General features: G+C 40.4%; 1 protein-coding gene across 1 annotated transcript in view; it reads left to right on the top strand.

Moving 5' to 3' along the window:
• The window catches only part of TTN1 (ARM repeat superfamily protein), a 370,146-nt gene that overhangs the window by 119,441 nt on the left and 225,060 nt on the right, over window positions 1-25,645 (top strand). Inside the window, exons 6-7 of the mRNA XM_089403008.1 lie at window positions 19,715-19,831; window positions 20,149-20,253. Of these exons, the coding sequence (XP_089259134.1) occupies window positions 19,715-19,831; window positions 20,149-20,253 (222 nt within the window). The remainder of the gene's footprint in view (window positions 1-19,714; window positions 19,832-20,148; window positions 20,254-25,645) is intronic.

Genomic DNA, 25,645 nt, shown 5'->3' with positions numbered 1-25,645 from the left:
ATTTTTAGAGAGGTGTTTTGGCATTTCTCTGCGCTCCTTAAAGGACTTGTGATCTGCAACAATGAAATCTGATCTTTCCATATTTTGTACAGTGTCCCCGATTATTGAACTCTTGATGTATTACATAAGAATTTTGCATGCAGGCACCTGTCGAACTATAAGAAGAGCATCCTGTCGCACAAATACTTTAATAACAGAAACTTGAACTTCCTGTATCCTAGCAGATTCAAGGTTGCCCTGACATTTGCGATTCCAGGAACAATTTTTGCTTCAGTAGTACTATGTGCCAATGATTCCCATGTGTTGAATTTTTGTGGCTATGTTCAGTCTTCATAATTTATATTTTAACCCTTGTAATGTATAAAGAATTTGTAAGACATGCTCTTCCTGTCATTTTGATTATTTAGCCCTTGAAAGAATTTATGTAAGACATGTTCTTCATGTCATTTTGATTATTTAACCCTTGAAAGAATTTATGTAAGACATGTTCTTCATGTTGGATTTAAAAGAGAAAATTTCAAAATTTAAATTTGAATATTTGGCTCCAAAATAGTCAAGTCGGCCCTCCCTCAAGTCAAGTCGGCCCAATGAAGGGACACAACCATTTTGGATAGGCATATCACTATATAAGTGGCATTTAGCCTCCACCTCAAAGGCACCATTCGACCTCACACAAGAAAGTAAATTTTTGGGCATCCAAGCAAAGGACAAGAAAAAGAAGAAGGACGAAAAGGACAAAGATCTCTCTCTCTCTAGCTCACATTTCTCTCTCTAGACCTCGCACGTGTGATTTTTGGGTAGGCTGAAATTCTGGGCAGCTTTTGAGCAATAGTTTCTGGGTAGGCCGAAACTCTGGGAGGCCGATTGTTTTGAGTATATTTTGGAGACCGAATTTTGGCCTAGGGCAGATCAAATCAAAGCAAGTTGCTGGGTAGTTTAGAAGGCTTGACTTGAGGGCTGCTGACCAGGTGTGACCATAAGCATTGTTGGTCTGCTTGACCTCATAGTTGACTAGCTGTGTTAGATGCATCTCTTGTTGAACTGAAGAATTTCTCGAAGGAAAAGGTTGTTGGGTTTTTCCCCCAAGTGGCTTTTCCCATGATAAATCTTGTGTTCTCTACTATCCTCATGGTTTTATGGTTGAATTTCTGAAGTGTAATTACTTAATGATAAACTGGAATTGTTAAAAGAAGATCTATGTCATTAGAAGTAATTATCAGTGTTTTAGAAATACTGTGCTTGTATCTATTGCACTTGAAAACTCAACATGGTATCAGAGCTTTAGAGACGAGAAAGACATTGAGATCACTCTCGATGAAGCTTTGTTAAGAGATCATTCTTGAGGAGGACCTTAATCTACAATCTATTTACTTTTCTATGACTATGGCTTCCCATATGAAGGAAAACAACAAATTAGAGGGAGCTACAAACTTTAGGGCTTGGAAAACAAGAATTGATATTCTTCTTGCAAAGGAGAATCTCTTGGGTATTTTGAAAGGAAGGATCACTGAACTTAAAAAGGATGAAGAGAAATAAAAAATTGAGAAATATGACATTACAACTAGCAATAGCGTTGTAGATTTTGTCAGAGATCATTTGATCCCATTTATTGCAAATCTTCATTCTTCAAAGAAAATGTATGATGCCCTAGTTGGTCTATATACTATCAACAATATTGGTCAAGTAATGAGTTTGAAGAATGAGCTTCGTGATATTAGAATGACAAGGAATGACACTATAGCCTCATATTTTATGAGGATTTCTCAATTGAGAGATCAACTTCAGGCGATTGATGAAATCATTCCTGAAAAGGAACAAGTGACTATAGTACTTAACGGTTTATTGGAATCATGGGACTCATTTGCAACATGAATATGTGCAAGAAAAGAAGCTCCAAAGTTTGATGAACTATGGACCACATGTACTCAAGAAGAATCAAGGCTCATGTTAAGAGAGAAAATTTAGAGATTCGAAGAAGGTGATTCTTAGGCATATGCAACATGTTTCATGAAGGAAGAAAGAAGTTTACCTTTCAAAGAAGAAATGAGGGAATAAGACTAGAAGAAAGAAGATCTGCCCCTCAAGGAAAGCGAGATATGTCAAAAGTTCATTGCTATCAATGTTACAAATTTGGTCACTTTAGACACGATTGCCCTGAAAGATCGAATGATAGAAAGAGGAAGGGAAACCAACATGCTACCACGATAGACTTAGATGAACCTCCAAAGAAGCCAAAGAATGAAAATCTAGGTAATAAAGAATTCTTCTATTTTTTAACTCTTATTGGTTTTGTTGCAGATAGTGAAGACTTGTGGCTAGTAGGTAGTGGTGCCTCAAGGCACATGACAGGAGATCGAGATAATCTCATAAGTCCGATGGAAAGAAGATTATCACAAAAGGTTGAACTAGGAGACAACATAGTTATGTAGTCAAAGGTATTGGAAAGACATCCATTGACCTTGAATCATGTGATAATGCTCATCTTAGCAACATATTATACATTCCAGGTTTGAAGAAGAATTTGGTTTCTATTTCATGCTTGGAAGATAAAGGAGATAGTAGCATTTGTTGATGGCAAAGTTCTTGTTCGGCCCAAAGACTCTAGTATAAATTCTGCTAGAGTAATTGGAGTTCATGAAGGAAGGTTTTATAGACTTTTGGAACAAACTACTCAAGCACTTGTGCTCAGTACTGTGTACATAATGATATTAAGCCATGTGAGTTTTGGCATTGAAGACATGCTCACCTTCACTAGAAAGCTTTGCCAACCTTAAAGAAAATGGTTGCAGGTGTTCCAGACTTGTAGGAAGAACATGAAGGTGTATGTAAAGGATGTGAGCTTGGGAAGAATGTTAAGAAACCTTTTCCAAGCAACGAAAGTAGATCTAAGGAAGTCTTATATGTAGTTCATTTTGATGTATGTGGTTTAATGCCAGTGATATCTCTTGCAGGCTCTTTGTATTATGTAATCGTTATTGATGATTTCCCTCGCAAGACATGGATCTACTTCATGATGACAAAGGATGAAGTCTTTGACAAGTTCCAGGAATTCAAGGCTGAAGTCAAAAACTTGAAGGGAAAGAAGATCAAGATTTTGAGATCTGATAATGGAGGAGAATATACCTCCAAGGAGCTCGTTTCCTTTTGTAAAGAAGTTGAGATTAAGAGGGAGCTGATAGTCCCTTACAATCCACAACAAAATGGAGTTGCTGAAAGAAAGAATAGATCCATCAAAAAATCTGTCAAGGCAATGATGCATGACCAAGACTTGCCTATGTTCCTGTGGAGTGAAGCATCTATGACAATTGTCTACATTCAAAATAGAAGTCCTTATCGAATTTTCGAGGACAAGACTCATGAAGAAGTATTCACCGGACAAAAACCTCAGTTTGGTTATTTGAGAATATTTGGTTGTCTTGTTTATATCCACGTACCTAAAGATAAGAGAAGGAAGCTAGATCCTTCAGGAAGGAAATGAATATTCGTTGGATACAGTGAATCATCAAAGGCCTATACAATCTATGTTCCAGGTCAAAGACAGGTCAAAGTTAGTCGAGACGTGACTTTTGATGATAATTTTTCCTATTGGAAGTCTAAGGAAGTATCCATGGAATTTGATAATGATGAAGAACGTGAAGCTGCCAAGGAGGAAGCTCAAGCGCCATCCAATCTTGCAGAACGTCCCTTAGAAGAGCCAGAAGGGCCTAACGAACTTGTGGATCCGATTGTTATTCCCGAAATAAAAAAGAGGCCAACATGGCTTAGATCTACCCTACAGGAAGCAAAAGGACATGCAACACCATGTGGCGCCTTAAGGGAAACGAAGCGACCAAAGAGTTATTCTGGTTATGCAACTTTGATGGCAAATCTCATTGATGTTGAACCCTTCCACCTTTAAAGAAGCAACTAGCTAGCAAGTATGGAAGGACACTATGTTAGAAGAATACCATTTAATTATGAAGAATGATGTATGGGAGATTGTGCTTAGACCTGAAGGAAAATCAATGGTGTCCTCCAAATGGGTATACAAGATCAAGCATGTAGTGGATGGTAGTATTGACAAATATAAGGAAAGATTTGTGGCTAGAAGGTTCTCCCAGAAAGAGGGAGAAGACTATGATGAGACTTTTGCTCCAGTTACCAGGTACACTACCATTAGATCTATTATTTCTATTGCTTCTTCTATGGGTTGGAATTTACATCAAATGGATGTAAAGACTGCTTTTCTTAATGGCGTGATTGAGGAAGAAGTGTACATAGAGCAACCTCAAGGTTTTGAGGTCCATGGTAGAGAGTCTCACATTTGCAAGTTGAAGAAAGCCTTGTATGGACTTAAGCAAGCACTGAGAGCCTGGTATACATGAATTGACAGTTATCTAACAAGACTTGGTTTCTCCAAGAGCAATGTTGATCCAAACCTGTACTTCAAGGTTGAGAAAAATGAATCAATGATTTTGTTATTATACGTTGATGACTTATTTTTTGATAGGTGTGGAGCATCTTATTATTCGAAGTAAGAGGGAGTTGGCCTTTGAATTTGATATGAAGTATCTTGGGTTGATGTACTACTATTTGGGGCTAGAAGTATGGCAAAAGCTCAACATAATCTTTCTTGGTCAAGGAAATATATCATCAAGATCCTGCAGAAGTTTGGAATGATGGATTGTAAGTCGATGTCGACTCCCATGGTTACAAAACTTAGAAGGTTGAGAGACACCGAGTCTGATTTGGTAGATCCATCCATGTACCCGAAGCTGATTGGCTCACTAAGGTATTGGGTTAATACTAGGTTGGACATTTGCTTTGCAGTAAACATGTTGAGATAGTTCCAGGTGGAGCTGAGACATGATCATTAGATAGCAACAAAACACATATTGAGATATTTGAGATATTGAGATATTTGCGTGGTACGATTGACTTTGGTTTGAGATGTCTCAAACAATAACATACAGTTGTAGGGCTATATTGATGCATATTGGGTAGGGAGTGTTGAAGACATAAAGAGTACCTCTGGAGGTTGCTTTAGTTTGGGCTCCGCTATGATTTCGTGGATGAGCAGGAAGCAAATATCTATCGCACTCAGTACTGTCGAGGCATAATATATTGCAGCTAGCTTGACGAGTTGTGAAGCAATATGGCTTTGGAAGGTACTCACATAACTGTTTGATCATGTGCTCGAGCCAATCGTGATATATTGTGATAATCAAAGTTGTGTGAAGCTGACAGAGAATCCAATTTTCCATGACAGGTCGAAGCACATCGAGATCAAGTACCACTTCATCTGTGACATGGTGCAAAAGGGAGCAATGAAGCTCCAATATGTCTCCACTGATGAGCAGATTGTTGATATTCTTACAAAGCCTTTGTCCCAAGTGAAGTTTGTATACTTCAAAGACAAGATTGGACTTGTTGAGAATGCCTCTCTCATTGAGAGGGAGTGCTAATGAGATAACTTCGTGGATTGACATTCTCCCTATGTCAAGTGCTTTGACCCGAATTAGGGAGATTATCCCTATGTCAAGAGCATTGATCCGAATTAGGGAGAATGGTCTGACAAAGGCTGACTTTCTTCTTGTGTCATGTATGACCAGACTGACTTCTCCTTTCTTATGCTTTCTTATCTTATCCGCCGATGTCATGTATGTCTCGAATTAGGAAGAATGGTCGTGGAGCATCATGTTCATTGTAAGAACCGAAAACAGATATACAGAAAACAGTAAAGAATTTACCTACAGTTGAAGTACCTACCTGAACTGCTGCAGTTTGAAGATGCCTCCGGCTACGCTGCTCCAGTTACCGAGAGACCGATTCCACCCAGCCAGACTGAGCAGAGCCTGGCTGCTCAATCCGGTAAGCTTCTCAACAGAAGGTCACTGTCCCCCGTGCCCAGAACCTCAGAATGCTCAAGCTCTTCCAATGGCCGATTTCCTTCCCTTCCGAATTCCTCCTCCTGGTTTTTCCTCCGTTGTTCAACCCCCTCTAAAACTCCGTCTACCTCTATATGTAGCTCTCCTTGGCGGTGACCGCCCTCTTCACCAGCGATCCCACCGCTTTCTATCGTAGTGACAACTTTCCTTTATGAACGTGAGTCACAATCCTTTACAGGTGTATTTACCTTATATTTAGGGTTCAGTTTAATTTAAATGTGATGGTGTTTACATGTAGCATTAAGGTATTATAACGTTTAAACATTATACATGTGTTATTGTCATTATAACATTATCATGTCTCATTATAACCATATAATGTATCTTTTATAACTTTATAACATTTAAAACATATCACATTTTTATTTAAATTTGTTTTTAATATAAAGTTCTATTTATATTTATTTTAATATAAAGTTTTATAAACTTATACTTGGACCCCATTTTTTTTAATTAAATATTTATATTAATAACTAACTTTTATTATATTAATTTGTTAATATAATTTGATCAATAATCTGGAACATATAATATGTATATAGTCCTCTTTGATCTAACCTTACATTAGGCAATATTGATGAATGAGTAGAACTTCTTTTCCTAGAAGGGTCATAGTATTTAGTACTTATAATCAATTTAGTATAAAATACTAGTGCGGTGTATGCGACACATGCATATGTAGCTATCATATGCATGCACCGTATACCTGCTATTGTGCTTGCGTTCTTTGTATTTATAGATGGGTCGTTACATTCATTTAGCATTGAGCCGTGGATTGTGCAACTAGAGTTTCGCCTTTGGCGAATCACCATGATGGTGAACCAAGACTAGTCAAGATGCCATGTGTCAGGTACCGACTCGAGTTATGGTGACTAGTTGAACTGAGAGACTCATTTTTAAGAAGTTATATACATATCATGAAAAAATAAGTTTTTATGGTCAAAATGTTTATTTGGTCATAGCATTCAAAAATACAATTTAAACGACGAAAAAGTACACATTGTATTTTGTACTTTAAATAAGTTTGCACGTAAAGAAATTTGATCCCTCTCAGCTCATGTTAGATCCGTACTTAAAAATAGATCTATGCTGGTTGTATGCTAAATGATATCCCATGTGTCTGAAGTATTGACTTGAATTATGGTGAGCACACACCATAGGTCTGAAGTACTGACCTGAATTTTGGGATTAGTTGATGCAGTTGATTTGCCATGTGTCTGAAGCATTGACCCAAATTATGGTCTGAAGTGTTGACCTGAATTATGGTAAATAGTTGATGCTATTGGATTACCATGTGTCACAATTGTGACCCAATTATGGTGATGATTTGTTATGACCTTTTCTTAGAGAAATTCATTCTCAATGAAGAACAGCTGTCTAGTCATTATGAATACCTCCCTAGCGAAGAGGGAGTTTTGAATTTTTGTAGCTATGGTCTGTCTTCATAATTTATATTTTGGCCTTTGTAATGTATAAAGAATTTGTAAGACATGTTCTTCATGTCATTTTGATTATTTAGCCATTGAAAGAATTTATGTAAGACATGTTCTTCATGTCGGATTTAAAAGAGAAACTTTCGAAATTCGAATTTGGAATTTTTGGCTCCAAAATAGTCAAGTCAGCCCTACCTCAAGTCAAGTTAGCCTAGTGATGAGACACACCCATTCTGGACAGACAAATCACTATATAAAGGCATTCGACCTCCTCCACAATGGCACCATTCGACCTCACACAAGAAAGAGTTTTTGGGCATCCAAGCGAAGGACAAGAAGAAGAAGGACAAAAGGAAGGATGAAGATCTCTTTCTCTCTCCCCCTCTCTAGCTCACATTTCTCTCTCCAGACCTCGCACGTGTGATTTCTGGGCACGCCAAAATTCTGTGCAGTAGTTTCTAGGCAGGGTGGAATTCTAGGAGGTTGATTTTTTTGAGCATATTTTGGAGGCCGAATTTTGGCTTAGGGCAGATAAGATCAGAGCGAGCTGCTGGGCAGTTTGGGAGGCTTGACTTGAGGAATGTTGACCAGGTTTGACCATAAGCATTGTTGGTTTGCGTGACCCCATAGTTGACTAGTTGCATTAGATGTATCCCTTGTTGAACTGAAGAATTTCTCTAAGGAAATGGTTGTTGGGTTTTCCCAGGGTAAATCTTGTGTTCTCTTTGTGCATTGTGATCTCTACTGTTCTCATGGTTTTATGGTTGAGTTTCTGAAGTGTAATTGCTTAATGATAAACTAGAATTGTTAAAAGATCTATATCATTAGAGGTAGTTATCATTATTTCAGAAATATTGTGCTTGTATCTTGCCCTTGAAAACTCAAAACCATGGACATCATTCATATTCACTTTTTCAGATTCAATCTCAGATATCATCTCCAAAGACCTTTCTTGTTCTTGTCTTTCAAGAAATTCATAGTTATGCTCTTTGTCAGACCTCTCTTCCCCTATTGACTATGCACAGAATCAATATGCCCTCTATGAGATTCTAATTGAGATGCCATCGCTAGAGGTTTCTCTTGTTCTTGTCTTCGGTTGACAATGACCACATGCATCTTGCTAGAGTCCATCTCAAATGCTATCTCAAGGGAATTTTGTGCTAGTTCTAGTCGCACTATTCTAGAATCATTTGTTTGCTCCATGCTGTTAGTAAGGTCCCACAATTTTTGAGACATTTGAATTTTCATTTCTGTCAACAATGGGAAACGTTGCACCCTGTAAACCAAAAGCTTGAGCCTTGACTGTACAGGTCATGTAACTCCACATCTAGTCCTATATTGTTTAGTTGTTCCCCATTGACTGGATGATTGGTCAATTTGAATTTGAGTTGTACTGGTGAAACTGCATGCTGGTGGTAATCCTCATGAATTTGTGCTTGCCCTTTGACAGCAGGTTTTGGAACATATTGTTCCCTGATATCTGGTTGACTTCTTTCATCTTCATTGGTAATATAGTTACCCTCAACACCATTACCACCAGGTACGATTTCTCTTTTAGGATTTTAATCTTGTTTAGGAGGATATAACCATGACCAATCTTTTGTGTGTGCCCTTGCCCATGCATTGGCTTCCTTTGCTAGGTTTGTGTATTGATCGTTAAGCTTCTACCACAACCATGCATATTCCCTTTCCAAAAAATGCTTCCAGTTGCTCCATCATTAAACAACTCTCCAGGATGGCAGGAGAGCCAACTCTGATACCATTGTAATGGCCTAAGTTAATTTGTTTGCCCTAAGGGTTTCGATTTTAGCTAGGATTTCCAACGAATCAGAAAAGGTTATACACAACAGTGCACATTCATCTTATTTGCCAAACAATGGGCATTTATCTATGTAATGCATGAACGTAAATGATCTCCAACAGTAATATAATTCTTCCACAAAAATTCATTAAAGTAAGGCTGACTGCCCAATGACCAGAGATTCCTTCAACACAACACTTCAAGTTTTCAACTACTTATCAAAGGTCTATTGTTCTATATTATTGACAATAATATGATTCTTCAGCAAAACCACAGTAAGATAGGGCCGTGTTAAGTTTAGGTATGTTCTATGCTAGAGCAATTTATTTAAATTTTCATAGTTAGCAATCACATCAACATTACAATAAACTGCAGATAGAACATAAATATAAAATCGCAGAAGACAAGCCAAGACAAGAGGACACAAGATATGGCGCGAGCCAGGGACAAACCCCACAATGTGTGGGGAAACCCTTTGATCAAATCTTCTTTTATCTTCAAAATTCAGCAGAGAGAGAGAGAGTACATTTGCAACAGAAGTCAACACTTTGACTTTATCTAGATCTAAGCATAGATCATCTCCTATAATGATGAGATCATCATGTTGCATCTGGTTCTCTAGTTGCACCACTGCATACTACATCATGCGGCTGTCCATGTCCATGATCTTGCTCAAACTAATGTGCATCATCATCATGCTGCTGCCCCTGCTAATGTATCATTGTGCTGCCCATGCACATGATCTCATAGTGCTGCCCATGCTAATGAATCGTTGTGCTGCCCATGCACATGATCTCATAACTTCAAGTCCTCCTAGGAGAGTTTCTCCTAATCCATGCTGTCATCCGAACTCAAGGTAAACTGTAGTACTGCCTTGGAACAGCCTTAGCTGCTTGCTATGGCTTGCAGCCTAGCAAAGCAGCCAGCTGTAGCTGTAGACTTCTTCAGCAAGCCTAAACAAGATCCCAAATAGCAGCGTTGCCCTTTGTCTTCTAATCTAGTGACTGCTGCTCCCAAACGTACCTTATTCATGCCTTAGAATAGCAGTATTCCATGTTGCTCTTTTACGCTGATATGTGTCTTCTTTATGCTGCGGCTCAACTTCCTTGGCAACGTACAGAAGCTCCCTTAGATAGCTGTAGTTGTGACAGCAGATAAGAGCACCTTCAAGTCTGAGTCTTCTAGTCCTTCTTACTGTGGCTTAGAACAGCATATATAGGTCTGTCCTAGCTGTGTATATACATCCTCCTTGACTGCGGCTAGATGATTACATGATTCCTTCAGGACAGCGTTTAGGGCACTTAAGGACATCATAAGATTAGGTCTCCCTTGCCAGTGTTTAGACCTCCTTTATGTAGCGTGTAGGATTCTTCATAAGCCTGCGGCTAGGGCACATTATGACTGCGGATTGGGCACCCACTGAACTACACCTAGGGCATCTTCTTACCTGCGTTAAAGGGTCTCCTAGGACTGTGTCTATAGGGACAGCGAAGTCCCTCTTCTTGCTGCATGTAGAACAGCGTATAAGAATCTAATTACTGTGCCTTCATGGACTGCATATTGAGCCTCCCTTTGCTGTGACTTAGGGCATCTTAGGCCAGCGTACATTTTCATGGTGTCTCTCTCCTGCTCCAAAAACCCAAGACGTGGAGAGGAAGAGATCACCACAATAATGTATGTCACAAATGACATCAAATCCTCTTTTATTTATACTAACTTGTAGGGGTGGAATAGACACGTCGGTTGGGCTTCTAGAGCCTACATAAGTGCTGGTCGGCTTGATAATAATTACATAAACAAAATAAATTCATATCTCCATAAATACTTATCGGAATTGGATGATCTTTGGATCAATCCTACACCTTTCGACGAGAGGGATCCAATAAAAATATCAGCTACCATAAATAAGCTGACCCACATGGAGTTTGGCCCTAGTTGCCAATTTAACACTCCCTCTCAACTAGGGGGAACTCCATCTGTTGATCCATATGTCCGACTGTACTATCTCTGCCATCAGTGCCCTGCACTGCTCTGCCCATATTTGCTCAGCTCTGCTGGCTCTGCTCTACTCTGCTCTGCTCAGCGCTGCTGGCTCTGCTCTACTCTGCTCTGCTCAGCGCTGCTGGCTCTGCTCTACTCTACTCAGCTCTGCTGGCTCTGCTCTGTTAAGCTCTACTGGCTCTGCTCTGCTCAGCTCAGCTCTGCTAGCTTTGCTCTGTTGGCTCTGCTCTGCTCTGCTCATCTCCGCTGAACTATGAAGAAGAAGAATTGATCGAGAATGAGTCATATCATTCTCCACTGACCCGAAGTCAGACTCAGAGTGCGTACCACTGGTCCCAGACTAGTCTCAACCGACCCGAAGTCAGCGTCATAGTATGTACGACTCTCACTGGTCCCAGACCAGTCCTGCACTGACACAAAGTCAGTCTCGAAGTATGTACCACTGGTCCCAGACCAGTCTCAGCCGACCCGAAGTCAGCGTCATAGTATGTACAACTCCTACCACTGGTCCCAGACCAGTATCATTGATCCCAGATCAATGGAGGACATCCTAGCGTAGGGAGTACGGTAGATACAACGATGCGTCCATCGATACTACTATGGTCCCTAACTTCATTTCCCCGCTCATTGATCAGATGAGAGGTACTTCCCATGAGTCCCAAACTGCATGGGTAGGATGCCTCGACAGGAGAACTTAATCAATCCTGTCCTCACAGGAGAACACATCAATCCTGCTACAATCGCCATGGAGAACACATCAATCCAGGCTGCCATGGAGAACACATCAATCCAGGCCTCACAGGAGAACACATCAATCCTGCTACAATCGCCATGGAGAACACATCAATCCAGGCCTCACAGGAGAACACATCAATCCTACTACAATCGCCATGGAGAACACATCAATCCAGGCCTCACAGGAGAACACATCAATCCTGCTACAATCGCCATGGAGAACACATCAATCCAGGCCACACAGGAGAACTAATCATCCTGCTACACAAGAGAGCGAATCATCTTGTCCCACAAGAGAGCGAATCATCTTGTTTCAGTGCGCACCACCAGGGGAGGGTGAGTCACCCTGTGGTCGTATGTTGCTCCAATAGAACTGCAAGCCCCCCAAAGCTCCTAGAGCTCAATGTATGCAGCATGCAGGACCCTTTTACAAAGGTCTCTCGACGACTCCAAGTCGTTCGGGAAAATCACAAATTTGATCTTTCCTCAGGGCTCTGTCCTGTACATCATCTCAGTGTGATGGAGCCTCCTTGATCATCGACTTACCATATCCCAGATAAGGCAGTAATAGATGTCTATCTGCTGGAGCAATTTTCAAATACGGGATACCTCAATAATCGAATCCCATCTCTGGTTGTCACAGAGATTCACAGTGGTATTCATCATGTGTACAAACAGCTCACTGAAGTGCTTCAGCAACCAGACTGCCTCACAGAAGGCCATACTATCAGCAATGTATTCTGCCTTGATGATGCTCAGAGTCACCGACTTCTGCTTCCTGCTCATCCAGGATATCAAGGCAGATTCCAAACAACACTGAGGTGTGCTCTAGTGATCCTCCATACTTCCTGCCCACTCATCATTCGAATAATCATGTGGATTCATATTTCCGGCAGTGTATCTCAATTCATGAGAGATTGTGCCCTGAAGATATCTTAGAAGATTCTTGGCACCAGTCTAGTGAGGCTCACCCAAATATGAGCTCACCATGCTAACTGCAACACAGATGTCCGGATGGAGGTTCTCCAAGAACATCAACGCGAATGAGTTTTTGAAACTCAGAGGCATTTCCCAAATCTGGTCCGACATCATTACCATATAACTTTTGAAAGTTAAGATCCTCGAGGCAGTCACAAGCTTGCAGCTTATCTTCTCACATTTAGAATCCAACTCCCTCTGTCTTCTATAAATGAGAGGGTCTGCACCTGTCAGACATAGGTGCCGGTACGAGAGGTTTATCATCCACAACCTTCGAGTAATGGTTTGGATCCGTTTCACTCCTAGTGAATCTCAGCTGCATTAGACAACTATTAATCCTCTCATACTTTGCCCGAGGTGTTTTCCTTCAAGCCATAGAGGGCTTTCTTCCGCCTGTATACATGAGATTCCTTGATCATGATTCTCAAACTCCTCGGGTTGTTCCAAACCTGTGAACCTGCTGCATGAGGGGAATGGTCCCCTTATAATATTTTCCTTCGATACTTTTCAGATGTGTACCTTCATGCTTCTTTTTGAATTCAGGCATCCTAGTCACCATCTGACTCATAGACCTCCGGTGCTGAGTCAATGGACATGGTCCCCAGTGGACTTCCTGTAACTTGATACAACCCTGAACTCAAAAACATCTTTAAAAAATCTATTTTCAAACACGTACCTTTCCATCGATAAGTGCCACCATGCAACCTTTGACTTCCATTTCCGAGATGGACATCAGGTTCGATCAGGTACATAAAAGAGATTCAAGGGTTCCTTGCTTTTGTGGAAGAGTCGACCATTTCCTTGATGACCTGCATTACCAGTCATTCCTTTTGATCATTGAATATGTCCCAGGAATGATTGTTATCTTCATCAAGAGATGCGTCTCTGCCATGCGGACACTCCTTCGTGTAACGACCGAACTTATTTCAACAAGGCATCCGCCTTTTCTTCCACCCTTAGATCCGAACTTCCCAATGAAGTGATCTTAAGATGGACCATCAGAATCTTCCGTTGCACCATTCTGATAACATTTTCTGCTTTGACTTCACCCTAGGTGAATTATGAGGAACCCATTGATCCTTTTGCCTTGTCCCAACTATCTTCGGTGATTGCTCTTTCACTCTTGCTTGGGCATTGTCTTCACCTCAGCTCTGATACCATGTTAAGTTTAGGTATGTTCTATGCTAGAGCAATTTATTTAAATTTTCATAGTTAGCAATCACATCAACATTACAATAAACTGCAGATAGAACATAAATATAAAATCGCAGAAGACAAGCCAAGACAAGAGGACACAAGATATGGCGCGAGCCAGGGACAAACCCCACAATGTGTGGGGAAACCCTTTGATCAAATCTTCTTTTATCTTCAAAATTCAGCAGAGAGAGAGAGAGTACATTTGCAACAGAAGTCAACACTTTGACTTTATCTAGATCTAAGCATAGATCATCTCCTATAATGATGAGATCATCATGTTGCATCTGGTTCTCTAGTTGCACCACTGCATACTACATCATGCGGCTGTCCATGTCCATGATCTTGCTCAAACTAATGTGCATCATCATCATGCTGCTGCCCCTGCTAATGTATCATTGTGCTGCTCATGCACATGATCTCATAGTGCTGCCCATGCTAATGAATCGTAGTGCTGCCCATGCACATGATCTCATAACTTCAAGTCCTCCTAGGAGAGTTTCTCCTAATCCATGCTGTCATCCGAACTCAAGGTAAACTGTAGTACTGCCTTGGAACAGCCTTAGCTGCTTGCTATGGCTTGCAGCCTAGCAAAGCAGCCAGCTGTAGCTGTAGACTTCTTCAGCAAGCCTAAACAAGATCCCAAATAGCAGCGTTTCCCTTTGTCTTCTAATCTAGTGACTGCTGCTCCCAAACGTACCTTATTCATGCCTTAGAATAGCAGTATTCCATGTTGCTCTTTTACGCTGATATGTGTCTTCTTTATGCTGCGGCTCAACTTCCTTGGCAACATACAGAAGCTCCCTTAGATAGCTGTAGTTGTGACAGCAGATAAGAGCACCTTCAAGTCTGAGTCTTCTAGTCCTTCTTACTGTGGCTTAGAACAGCATATATAGGTCTGTCCTAGCTGTGTATATACATCCTCCTTGACTGCGGCTAGATGATTACATGATTCCTTCAGGACAGCGTTTAGGGCACTTAAGGACATCATAGGATTAGGTCTCCCTTGCCAGTGTTTAGACCTCCTTTATGTAGCGTGTAGGATTCTTCATAAGCCTGCGGCTAGGGCACATTATGACTGCGGATTGGGCACCCACTGAACTGCACCTAGGGCATCTTCTTACCTGCGTTAAAGGGTCTCCTAGGACTGTGTCTATAGGGACAGCGAAGTCCCTCTTCTTGCTGCATGTAGAACAACGTATAAGAATCTAATTACTGTGCCTTCATGGACTGCATATTGAGCCTCCCTTTGCTGTGACTTAGGGCATCTTAGGCCAGCGTACATTTTCATGGTGTCTCTCTCCTGCTCCAAAAACCCAAGACGTGGAGAGGAAGAGATCACCACAATAATGTATGTCACAAATGACATCAAATCCTCTTTTATTTATACTAACTTGTAGGGGTGGAATAGACACGTCGGTTGGGCTTCTAGAGCCTACATAAGTGCTGGTCGGCTTGATAATAATTACATAAACAAAATAAATTCATATCTCCATAAATACTTATCGGAATTGGATGATCTTTGGATCAATCCTACACCTTTCGACGAGAGGGATCCAATAAAAATATCAGCTGCCATAAATAAGCTGACCCACATGGAGTTTGGCCCTAGTTGCCAATTTAACAGGCCGATTGCCCACAAAATAGTAAATTGATTCCACTCACAAAGCACTAGTATACTGAATGTTAAAATTCAATAGACAAACCTTCCAACTAAAACTAGCTCAATAATGTGTTTACTAGACAAATGTCTATATGTTACAAAGACTCGACCCTTATGTTTCTGCAACAATTTACCACCTGTTTTTGCAATTGATTAATTACCAGAATCGGGGCTTGAGTCCCTTGGTCCTGCGGCCCTCAACGCTGTGACCCTGCGACTGCCAACAATCTGCTTGCTGTAGAAACCTCTGCTACCACTACTACCCAAAACCACACTTCAAATTCTTGGCACTTATCTCACAACAATTCAAAAGAGTTTTCCTGTACCTTGTTATCACAGGAAATAATTTTCTGTGCTTCAGGACCCTTGATGTCTGCTTAGGGGTGTTGTGAGAGGGTTCCTTCAGAAATAATCCTTTGCTAGATTGAGACAAAGATTTTCTGTTCAAATTTAGTATAGAGAAGGATTTCGCTGTTTGGGGATTTCCCTTAACAAGACTTGCTAATTCAAACACTCCATTGAATCAGACCAAAATTGATTCACTTGTTATGCTGTCGCTGAACAAACAGAAAGGTGACTAGGTTGGGTGGGATCACCTCCACCGAAACTAGTCAAGGAAGAGAAAGGGATCTTAAAACTTTCAGAGCCTCAGGCTCAAAGAAAAACGTAGACAAACCAATCCAATCCAAATTTATCCAAATGATTCTAACTCCCTTGTATTTATAGATTCCCTTGTGGGGTTTCTCCTTAATTAACTGAGAGGGTTCATGGGAACCCCCAACTTTGGGATTTTTGCCCCAACTGGCCCAAAAACTCACCCCATGTTGCCTAAAGATTGGTTTATTGGGGTTTTCCCCTTTATCAAAGACCATAGCCTACGAGGATTGATAGGCTACTTCATCTCTTGAGGCAGTTAATCTACTAGGGACATTACATTTGATGTCTTGAATCAAAACTAAGGGGCTCATAAAATTGGTATTGAGGAATGAGAATAAGCCCTATTTTTAAACAAAGAACCTTGTGGAAGAAAGCTCTATTGGCTAAACCATCAGTAATTCCATCATGCTCTCACAGGACATGATGGAATGAGACCTTGACCGAATTTTGAGAGGCGTTGTTGATTCTCAAGATAATGGAATCCAACTGGCGTCTTTTGGAGTTGTTTGATGTAGCATATTTTTTATAGTAATCCTCGAGTCCCCTATTATGACTAAAGCTTCTATTCCTGAGCTAAGAGCTGTTGATAATCCTTGAAGAAGCACATGTGCCTCTTCTTGATTATTTGTTAATATCGCTAGTTCCCATGCAAATGTGGTTTCTGTTTTTCTTCGGAGTTGAAAATGACCCTTCCTGCCCTTGCCATCCCTAAGTGAGTAAAGAAAGAAACAATTATTAAAACAATCAAGAGAGAGAAGTTACAAGAATTGACATTTGAGAAGTTCCTCTCTATGCAAACTACCTAGAAAAGAATTCCAATGTTCCACGGGGATGCGTCCTCGAGGGTGGGGTGTACTCACCCCATGCTTCCCATGCACGTGGGACGGGGGAATGTCTGGGGAAATGTCTCCCCACATCCCCTTTTTGGGGAGACACAGGGGGAAACGATTCCCCAGTGTGGGACGTTTCTCCCCAAAACGAGTGGTTTTGGGCGCACCCCTTAAAAGGGGGACGCCTAGAAGCACCCGTTTTGAGTTTCAAGAACTTTTGTGTGGGCAAGCCTAATATTCAAGCCTATGGCCCTATTATTGCTAGGGAATTCATGGTAATGTTAAATTCTTAAAGTAAAAGTGATATTTTCCTTTATTTCATTTTCATCCTTTTACTTAAATTTTTAACATTACAATGAAATGACTTAGGATGTTTGAGAGTGGTTCCGACCTCATTGGATTTCATATGGAGAAAGAAGAATTTTAGATCTCACTCAAAATCCAACAGACTTAACTGTTTTTCAGGATTTTAGGATTGGGGGGATTATAGCATTTACATTGGATTTTGTCAAGTACGAGGGTATGGAACTTGTATTTAATCAAGAGCACCATTCTCTCTATGTACCTTTATGTTAGTGGCATTGGTTGTTGAACTCCTCTATAATGACCCCACTAAAAATGTACCATCACTCAAACTGTACCCATCACTCAAACAAAATCTAGACTTGACATGTTAAGTTTTTTCTATCTTATTTTAATGCTTAGAGGGCTAAGTTGCACGAAACGGCGAAACATTTCGGAGTTTCCGAAACAGGTACGTTTAGAAACGTCACCTCTAAAATATGGAAATGTTGGTCGAAACGCCATATATATATATATATATATATATACGTGTAACACATTATCTTTGCAAGAAAAAGGGAATAAGTCTCATAGATGACAATTTAGAAGGAAAAACAAGACTATATGAACTCTCATAGATGATTACATGATGGTCAAGTTTCGGTTGAGTTTCATCCAAGTTTCGGAGTTTCGGGTACGAGGACGGCCCGAAACGCCGGGTTCCTCGAAGTTTCATGCAACACTGTTAGACGGTGATATTGATCACAAAGATCCCAATATAGGTAATGATTTTGATGATATGTAGGTATTTGTTGTAGCATGATTTTTTTGGATGCTAGAGGCCATCTAGAGCCTGTTTTCTGATGTATTTTAGGTTCAGAGATATTTTGCACTCGGTGCTATTTTGGCTATGTGCACCCTTACATGCTCTATATAAATGAGAACTTGTGCTTATTTGGGTATAAATGGTTTGGATTCATGTGGGTACACAAATGGTTTGGATTCATGTGGGTGGACATGAATATATATATATATATATATATATATATATATATATATATATATATATATATTTTCTTTAAAATTTGAATATTTTAGATATTTTTGGTCGTCCGGTTTTTTCCCTGGTCTGGTCCGGTTCCAATTGGTTCCCAGTTTAGAGGGTTTTCCGGTTCAATCATCGGTTCGGTTCCGATAACATTGGTATTTACTATAGTGTATTTTTCTTAGGACTAATATGATTTTAGAATGATGAATGATGAATCTAAATCAATTTACATTCTATAATGATGAATGATGAATTTAATTTTTAAATCAATGTAGATTCTAGAATGATGAATATGGATCAATGGATTTCATTATTGAATCTTGTGGTGATGAGTGTGAATGATGTATGTACCAGTATGAATGATGAATATGGATCAGTGTATTTCATTATTTAATTCAATAATGTATGTATCGATATATTTATGCATTCATTATTGAATATGAATATGAATTTTATATATATTAAAAAAAATTATATACCCCGATGTTTCCCTGTCCCCTATAAATTTCCCTAAAATTTGGGTGTACTCCCACATGTCCGCCCTATGCGTCTCCGCACACCCGCATCCCCCCGTCCTGGAGTCTTGGTCAAACATTGAAAAATTCATTTCCACTAATACATCTATGTATAGGTATCCTGTTTTGTTTTCTGAAATTTTAAATGCACCTTTTCCAATAATCGTACCATTGCTAAAATTCGTCTGTTTCCCTACTGTATGTGACATGGATGATAGGAGTCCTCAAATCCTCACAGGACTGCCTGGGAAGATTCTTTTAACATTTATTGCGCCAATCCTCGCAATAGTCACATATTTAGACCTGGTAGTTGCAAATGTAATCACTACTAGGTTAGCATCAACTAACTTAAAATTTAGCTGTAACAATCAGTAAATCAATGACATCATAGCACTTAAAATCTATGCAGGCTAATAATTTCGTTACAGCTTGGAGCTATCAAATGGTTTTCATGAACACAGAAGTTTTTTATGAGAGAGTTTCTTTTTTTTTTTAGAGGCTTTCCTAAGACTGTCTGTAAATAGTGGTAATGCTTGTTTCTGCATTTCTTGTTTGGTCTTTATCCTATTGAGCGTATTGTGTAGAATGCGTTTCTTTTATTGCTTTCTGGGGCTGGTAAAAATTATTAACATGCTGATTGATGCATGCAGGACACTGTTGTTCGATGGTCAGCAGCAAAGGGTATTGGACGAGTTACAGGACGCTTAACAGCTGTTTTGGCTGATGAAGTTTTAGGCTCTATACTGGAGCTTTTTTCACCAGCAGAGGTCAATATTCAATAAGGGACAATTATTTTATGGCAGACTGTTTGATTGTTTTGGCTTATAATTTAGAATGTATGCTGGACACTGTTCTGGTTTACATTGAGGAGAATATCAAAAAATATTTCGTAATCATCCAAAGAAAAGTGGTATTTGCCATGTTGAATCTTGCGATTGAGCATAGATATTGATACTAAGCATGTGAAACCTGTCGTTTTATTATATGGCCATCTCATGATTTTTGTGTTGTTTAATGAGATTGCCATATAGTCAATGCTAAGCAAGTGTGCTAAATTCTTGTATCGTTGATGAAATTCTCACAGGGAGATGGTTCTTGGCATGGAGGATGCTTAGCATTGGCTGAACTTGCTCGTAGGGGATTGCTTTTGCCAGGTCGGCTCCCTGAAGTGGTTCCTTTTATAGTAAAGGTAAAGGCAGGGACTAAACCTAGAAATTATTACTTTCACAATCTACTTTCCAAGGATGGGACTTACATTGTAGGAAGCACAAGCACAAGTGGGAGCACCTAAAGGTACGTTTTAGGCTAGGTCACTGGTTCATGTTAATCTTCGAATTTAGCAAGGATAAAATTCTTTTTTATAATTCGAGAATAAAAAATGTATTAACATATATACAATTGAATTATATTCTTTCATATATGGGCTAATATTATCACGGTCAAAATTGATTTGACCAAAACGATTGGCCGAACTAGTTCTAAGGTTTTATATTAGAATTGGCCCTTTACACTGAGAATTACGAAATTTTAACTAATTGGTCTTTCTAGTTTGAATGGCATGGTTTCATACTGGTACGCCACGTGCCCGATAAAAATACTTAAAAATGAATAAATTAAAATCTAAAAACTAAAATACTAAACCTAATTCTAAACCCCTCTCCTATCTGTTTAACGATGTGCCTCCCCCCAATTGTTTCACATGCTTTAGTTAATTGATTTTGAACTTTTGATCTTGTAAGAAATTTGCCAAATGTTCAACTTGATTCGGCGATGATGACCACTAAAGTTGCACCTGAAGATATGTTAAAGACTCCATGGTCAACAACACACTCAAAGCATTCTAGCACAATTAGATCATGTTACAATTCTAGAATGAATTTTCTTCCTTTCATCAGTCTGTTCAGATTCCGCAGCCCTGCGGGGATATTGTAAAAGTGATTCTAGTTTTGAGAATTCAATAGGGCAATGTATATGTTAATTCTCTTAACTTGATAACGGTTTGTGTATCCTTTTTACTTATTAGCTTTGATCTTTATTATTCCAATGTGCAATACATCAAACAACTACCAAAACAGTAAGAACAGTGACACAGTATATACGCTGCAAGCCAGGGCCAAAACCCCTCCTCTTGAGGGGAAAACCCGAAAATCTCTTCTTATCTTTCAGATCTTTCAATTGACGAATACCATGACCTAGACTCAGACAAATACCCTCCAAGATCAAGTCTTCCTTGGCCTCCAGTTGCAATATCTTCGACCTCCCAGTAAATCCAAAATTCTGTTGCCCAGCAACTGCTGCTTCCTCTCTAGGAGACTTCGATCTCCCTCTAACTGCTCTTCCCTTGACTTCACTTGCCTTGATATGGATCTTAGGGCTAGTAGGAAACCCTAAGAGACCTTTGCTTGCCTTCTTGCTTAAAAAATCGAACCGTAGACTTCCCCAGTGCAGAAACCCTAACTTCGCATTCCCAAAAGAATGTGGGGAGAGCCAAACACTTCGACTTTCCTTGTCCTTCTCTTCTTCACACTTCTTTCTTCGACCTTTTGCTACTCCCTTCTTCGTATGAGATATAAGTGAGAGAATGATCCAAATGGAGGACAAGTTCCTCTTATATATAGGCTTCCTCAATGGTGGACATTGCTCTTCATATAGGTCGACTTGACAACTCATTAGGGCGACTCTTGGAGGTGTTTTGACACTTTCAAGACAAAATAATTTTTTCTTTACAATATACAATGTGCCCAGAGGGTCTTCCATATATGACAATGACTCTTATACCTAGGACAAACCCTATAAGCATTCAATGGGTGCTTGACCTATAAAATAAAAGAACTTGAGCATGAAACCCATTCTTCAATAATAATAATAATAATAATAATTTCTTTTTCACTTTATATTTACAAGAATACATTTCATACTAATGAAGACTGAACCTAGTTACACTTTTTTCAACACTCCCTCTTAACTAGGGGGTATTCATTAGAGGTACATGGTCATTCTCTATCTGAAGAGATCTCATAAGAAGAGTCGGATTGGTAACCCATCTGTCTAGCATCATAATAACCAACATTGTCATATAGCAAGGCCTTGACTAACAAATCTATCTCTCCACAAGATCAGAGCACAATGCTGGTGAGACCAATGATGTACATACACCATCATCATTGTCTCTCCAAGGTACATACCCACCCGGGTGTTCACAGAGTATGACCTTCCATTGGACTATTCTTATCTTGGGTAGCTAATTCTCAAAGAATATTGGTCCACAACTACTCTTATCTTGAATGCCCTACCACATTCTTAAAGAGTATTGAATGCCAGATGGTGTTTAATTTAGGTATGTTCTATGCTTAGAGCAATTTATTTCAATTTTCACAGTTAGCTCAATATCTTTTCCAGATTAGCAATCACATCAGCATTAAAGTAAACTGCAGATAGAACATAAACATAAATTGCAGAAGACAAGCCAAGACAAGAGGACACAAGATGTGGTGCTAGCCAGGGAAAAACCGCAATGTGGTGAAACCCTTGATCAATTCTTCTTATATGTTCTTCAATAGTTCAACAGAGAGAGAGAGAGATAGTATGTTTATAATAGAAGTCAACACTTTGACTTATCTAGGTAAGAGCATAGATCATCTCTAAGAAGATGATACATGAGATCAATTGAAGACATGTTGCTTTAACTAATTCTCCAAGGTGACTGCTTCACCTTTCGTTGTGCTGCATTTTGTCATCATGTTGCACCTCACCACGCTGCACCATGCTGCACCCATCATCACTATGCTTCATCACGCTTCATTAATCATGATTGTACCCATAACTGTACTGCATTATGTGCCATTGTTGCACCATGTTGCTATCTTGATCTATGTGTTGGTTGCACCTTGCTTGCTTGTTGTCCCTAGCATGCTTGTTGTCCTTAGCATGCTTGTTGTTGCATGCTAGTTGTCCCTTGCATGCTAGCTGTAACATTGCATGCTTGGTGTATTTGCTGCTAAGTACCATACAACTGTCCCAATGTTTGTTAGTTGTCCCTTGCATGCTGCTCTCCTTCGGAGACAAATGCTTCGACTATTCCGGCAATTCCTGGCAGTTCTCGCAGTTTTCGTTGTTCCCAGCGGTTCTTGCAGTTACGGTTGTTCCCGACAGTTCCGACAGTTCCAAGTAGTTTCGGCTTTTCCGGCGTTTCCAGCAGTTCCAGCTTTTTTGGCAGTTCCGTTCGTCAGTTCCGGCTTTTTTGGCAGTTCCGTCTGTTAGTTCTGGCTATTCTGGATTTTTTGGCTTCTCCGGCAGTTTCGGCTTTTCTGGCAGTTCCAGACTTTCCGGATTTTCCGATAGTTTCGTCTTTTCTGGCAGTTTCGGCAGTTTCGGCTTTTCCGGCAGTTCCGGCTTTTACGGCAGTTCCGGCTTTTCCGGTTTTTCAGGCAGTTTCGACTTTTCCGGCAGTTTCGGCTTTTCTGGCAGTTCCGACTTTTCTGGTAGTTCTTGCTTTTCTGGCAATTCTGGCTTTCTGCCCTCTGGATCAAGGTAGCGTTATCCCTTAGGATCTCTCCTCCTACTAAAGCCCAAAGACAAGTAGAGAGAGGAAGAGATCCCTACTGTGTGTTGAAATGACTTGAAGGCCACCTCTATTTATACTTAAACGTTGAGCACATGTGGGGTTATTTGGTTGCTGGCCGACTTTGACGAATTGTCCCATAACACAAATAAATTCATATCTCCATGAATACTTATCGGAATTGGATGATCTTTAGATCAATCCTACACCTCTCGATGAGAGGGATCCAAGAAAAATATCATCTTCCATTAATAAGATGACCCACATGGAGTTTGGCCCTAGTTGCCAATTTTAACACTCTCTCTCAACTAGGGAGAACTCCATCCGCTGATCCATATGTCCGACTCTACTATCTCTGCCATCAGTGCCCTACACTGCTCTGATCTGCTGAGCTCTGCTCTGTTGAACCATGAAGAAGAAGAATTGATCGAGAATGTCTCATACCATTCTCTATTGACCCGAAGTCAGTTTCATTTGAAGAGAGTGTGTCACATCACTCTTATTGACTCGAAGTCAGTTTTATTGATCCCAGATCAATATCACGAGAGAGTGTCGCTAACCACTCATACTGATCCCAGATCAGTTTCATTGATCCTAGATCAATGTCACAAGAGAGTGTCTCAAACCACTCATACTGATCCTAGATCAATGGAGGTCATCCTAGCATAGGGAGTACGGTAGGTACAACGATGCATCCATCGATAGAACTACTATGGTCCCTATCCTCATTTCCCTACTCATTGATCAGATGAGAGGTACTTCCCATGAGTCCCAGACTGCATGGGTAGGATGCTTCGACAGGAGAACTAATCATCCTGTCCACAGGAGAACGAATCATGCTGTCCAGTGGATGCCACGGAGAACTAATCATCCCGGCCCACAGGAGAACTAATCATCCTGTTCCATAGTTGCCACGGGAGAACTAATCATCCCGGCCCACAGGAGAACTAATCATCCTGTTCCACAGTTGCCATGGGAGACCTAATCATCCCGGCTCACAGGAGAACTAATCATCCTGTTCCATAGTTGCCACAGGAGAACTAATCATTCCAGCCCACAGGAGAACTAATCATCCTGTTCCACAGTTGCCACGGGGTATCACAGGGGAAGGTTGAACCTGTCATCCTGTACATAGTGCACCACCAGGGGAGGGTGAGTTGCCCTGTTGTCGTATGTTGCTCCAGTAAGTACCCCAAGCACCCTAGAGCTCCCAGAGTTCAATGCATGCAAAATGCAGGACCCTTATAAGAAGGTCTCTCAATGACTCCAAGTCGTTCGGGAAAGTCACAGATTTGACCTTTCCCCGGGGCTTTGACAAAATGTCTGCGACCTGTACATCAGTTTCAATGCGATGGAGCCTCCTCACTCATCGACTTACCATATCCCAGATAAGGCAGTATCTGATGTCTATCTGCTGGAGCAATCATTGAATACAAGATTCCTCAATAATCGAATCCCCCCTCTAGTTGTCACAGAAAATCACAGTGGTATTCATCATGTGTACAAACAGCTCACTTAAGAGCTTCTGCAACCATGCGGCTTCACACGAGATCATACTCGTAGCTATGTATTCGGTCTCGGTGGTGCTTATAGCAACCGGCTTTTGCTCACTGCTCATCCATGATATTGAAGCAGAATCCAAAGAGAACCAGCGCTGAGAAGTGCTCTAGTGATCCTCCACACTGCCTGCCCAGTCAACATTCGAATAATCATGCAGTTTCATATTTCTGGTAGTGTATCTCAATCCATGAGAGATTATGCCTCGAAGATATCTCACAAGATTCTTGGCACCAATCTAGTGAGGCTCAACCAAATATGAGCTCACCATGCTAACTGCAAAACATATGTCCGGAGGGAAGTTCACCAAGAACTTCAACGCGAATGAGTTTATGAAAATCAGAGGCATTTCCCAAATTTGGTCCAACATCACTACCATATAACTTCTGAAAGTTAAGATCCTCGAGGTAGTCACAGGCTTGCAGTTTATCATTCCACATCCGGAATCCAACTCCCTCTTACT

The sequence above is a fragment of the Pinus tabuliformis genome, chromosome 2_1 (genome assembly GCF_031772625.1).
Source record: "Pinus tabuliformis cultivar Carrire ecotype Pingquan chromosome 2_1, CPIR1, whole genome shotgun sequence".
Taxonomy (NCBI): Eukaryota; Viridiplantae; Streptophyta; class Pinopsida; order Pinales; family Pinaceae; genus Pinus; species Pinus tabuliformis.
Note: the sequence above shows the minus strand (reverse complement) of the source record. Positions and strands in the feature narration are given on the sequence as shown.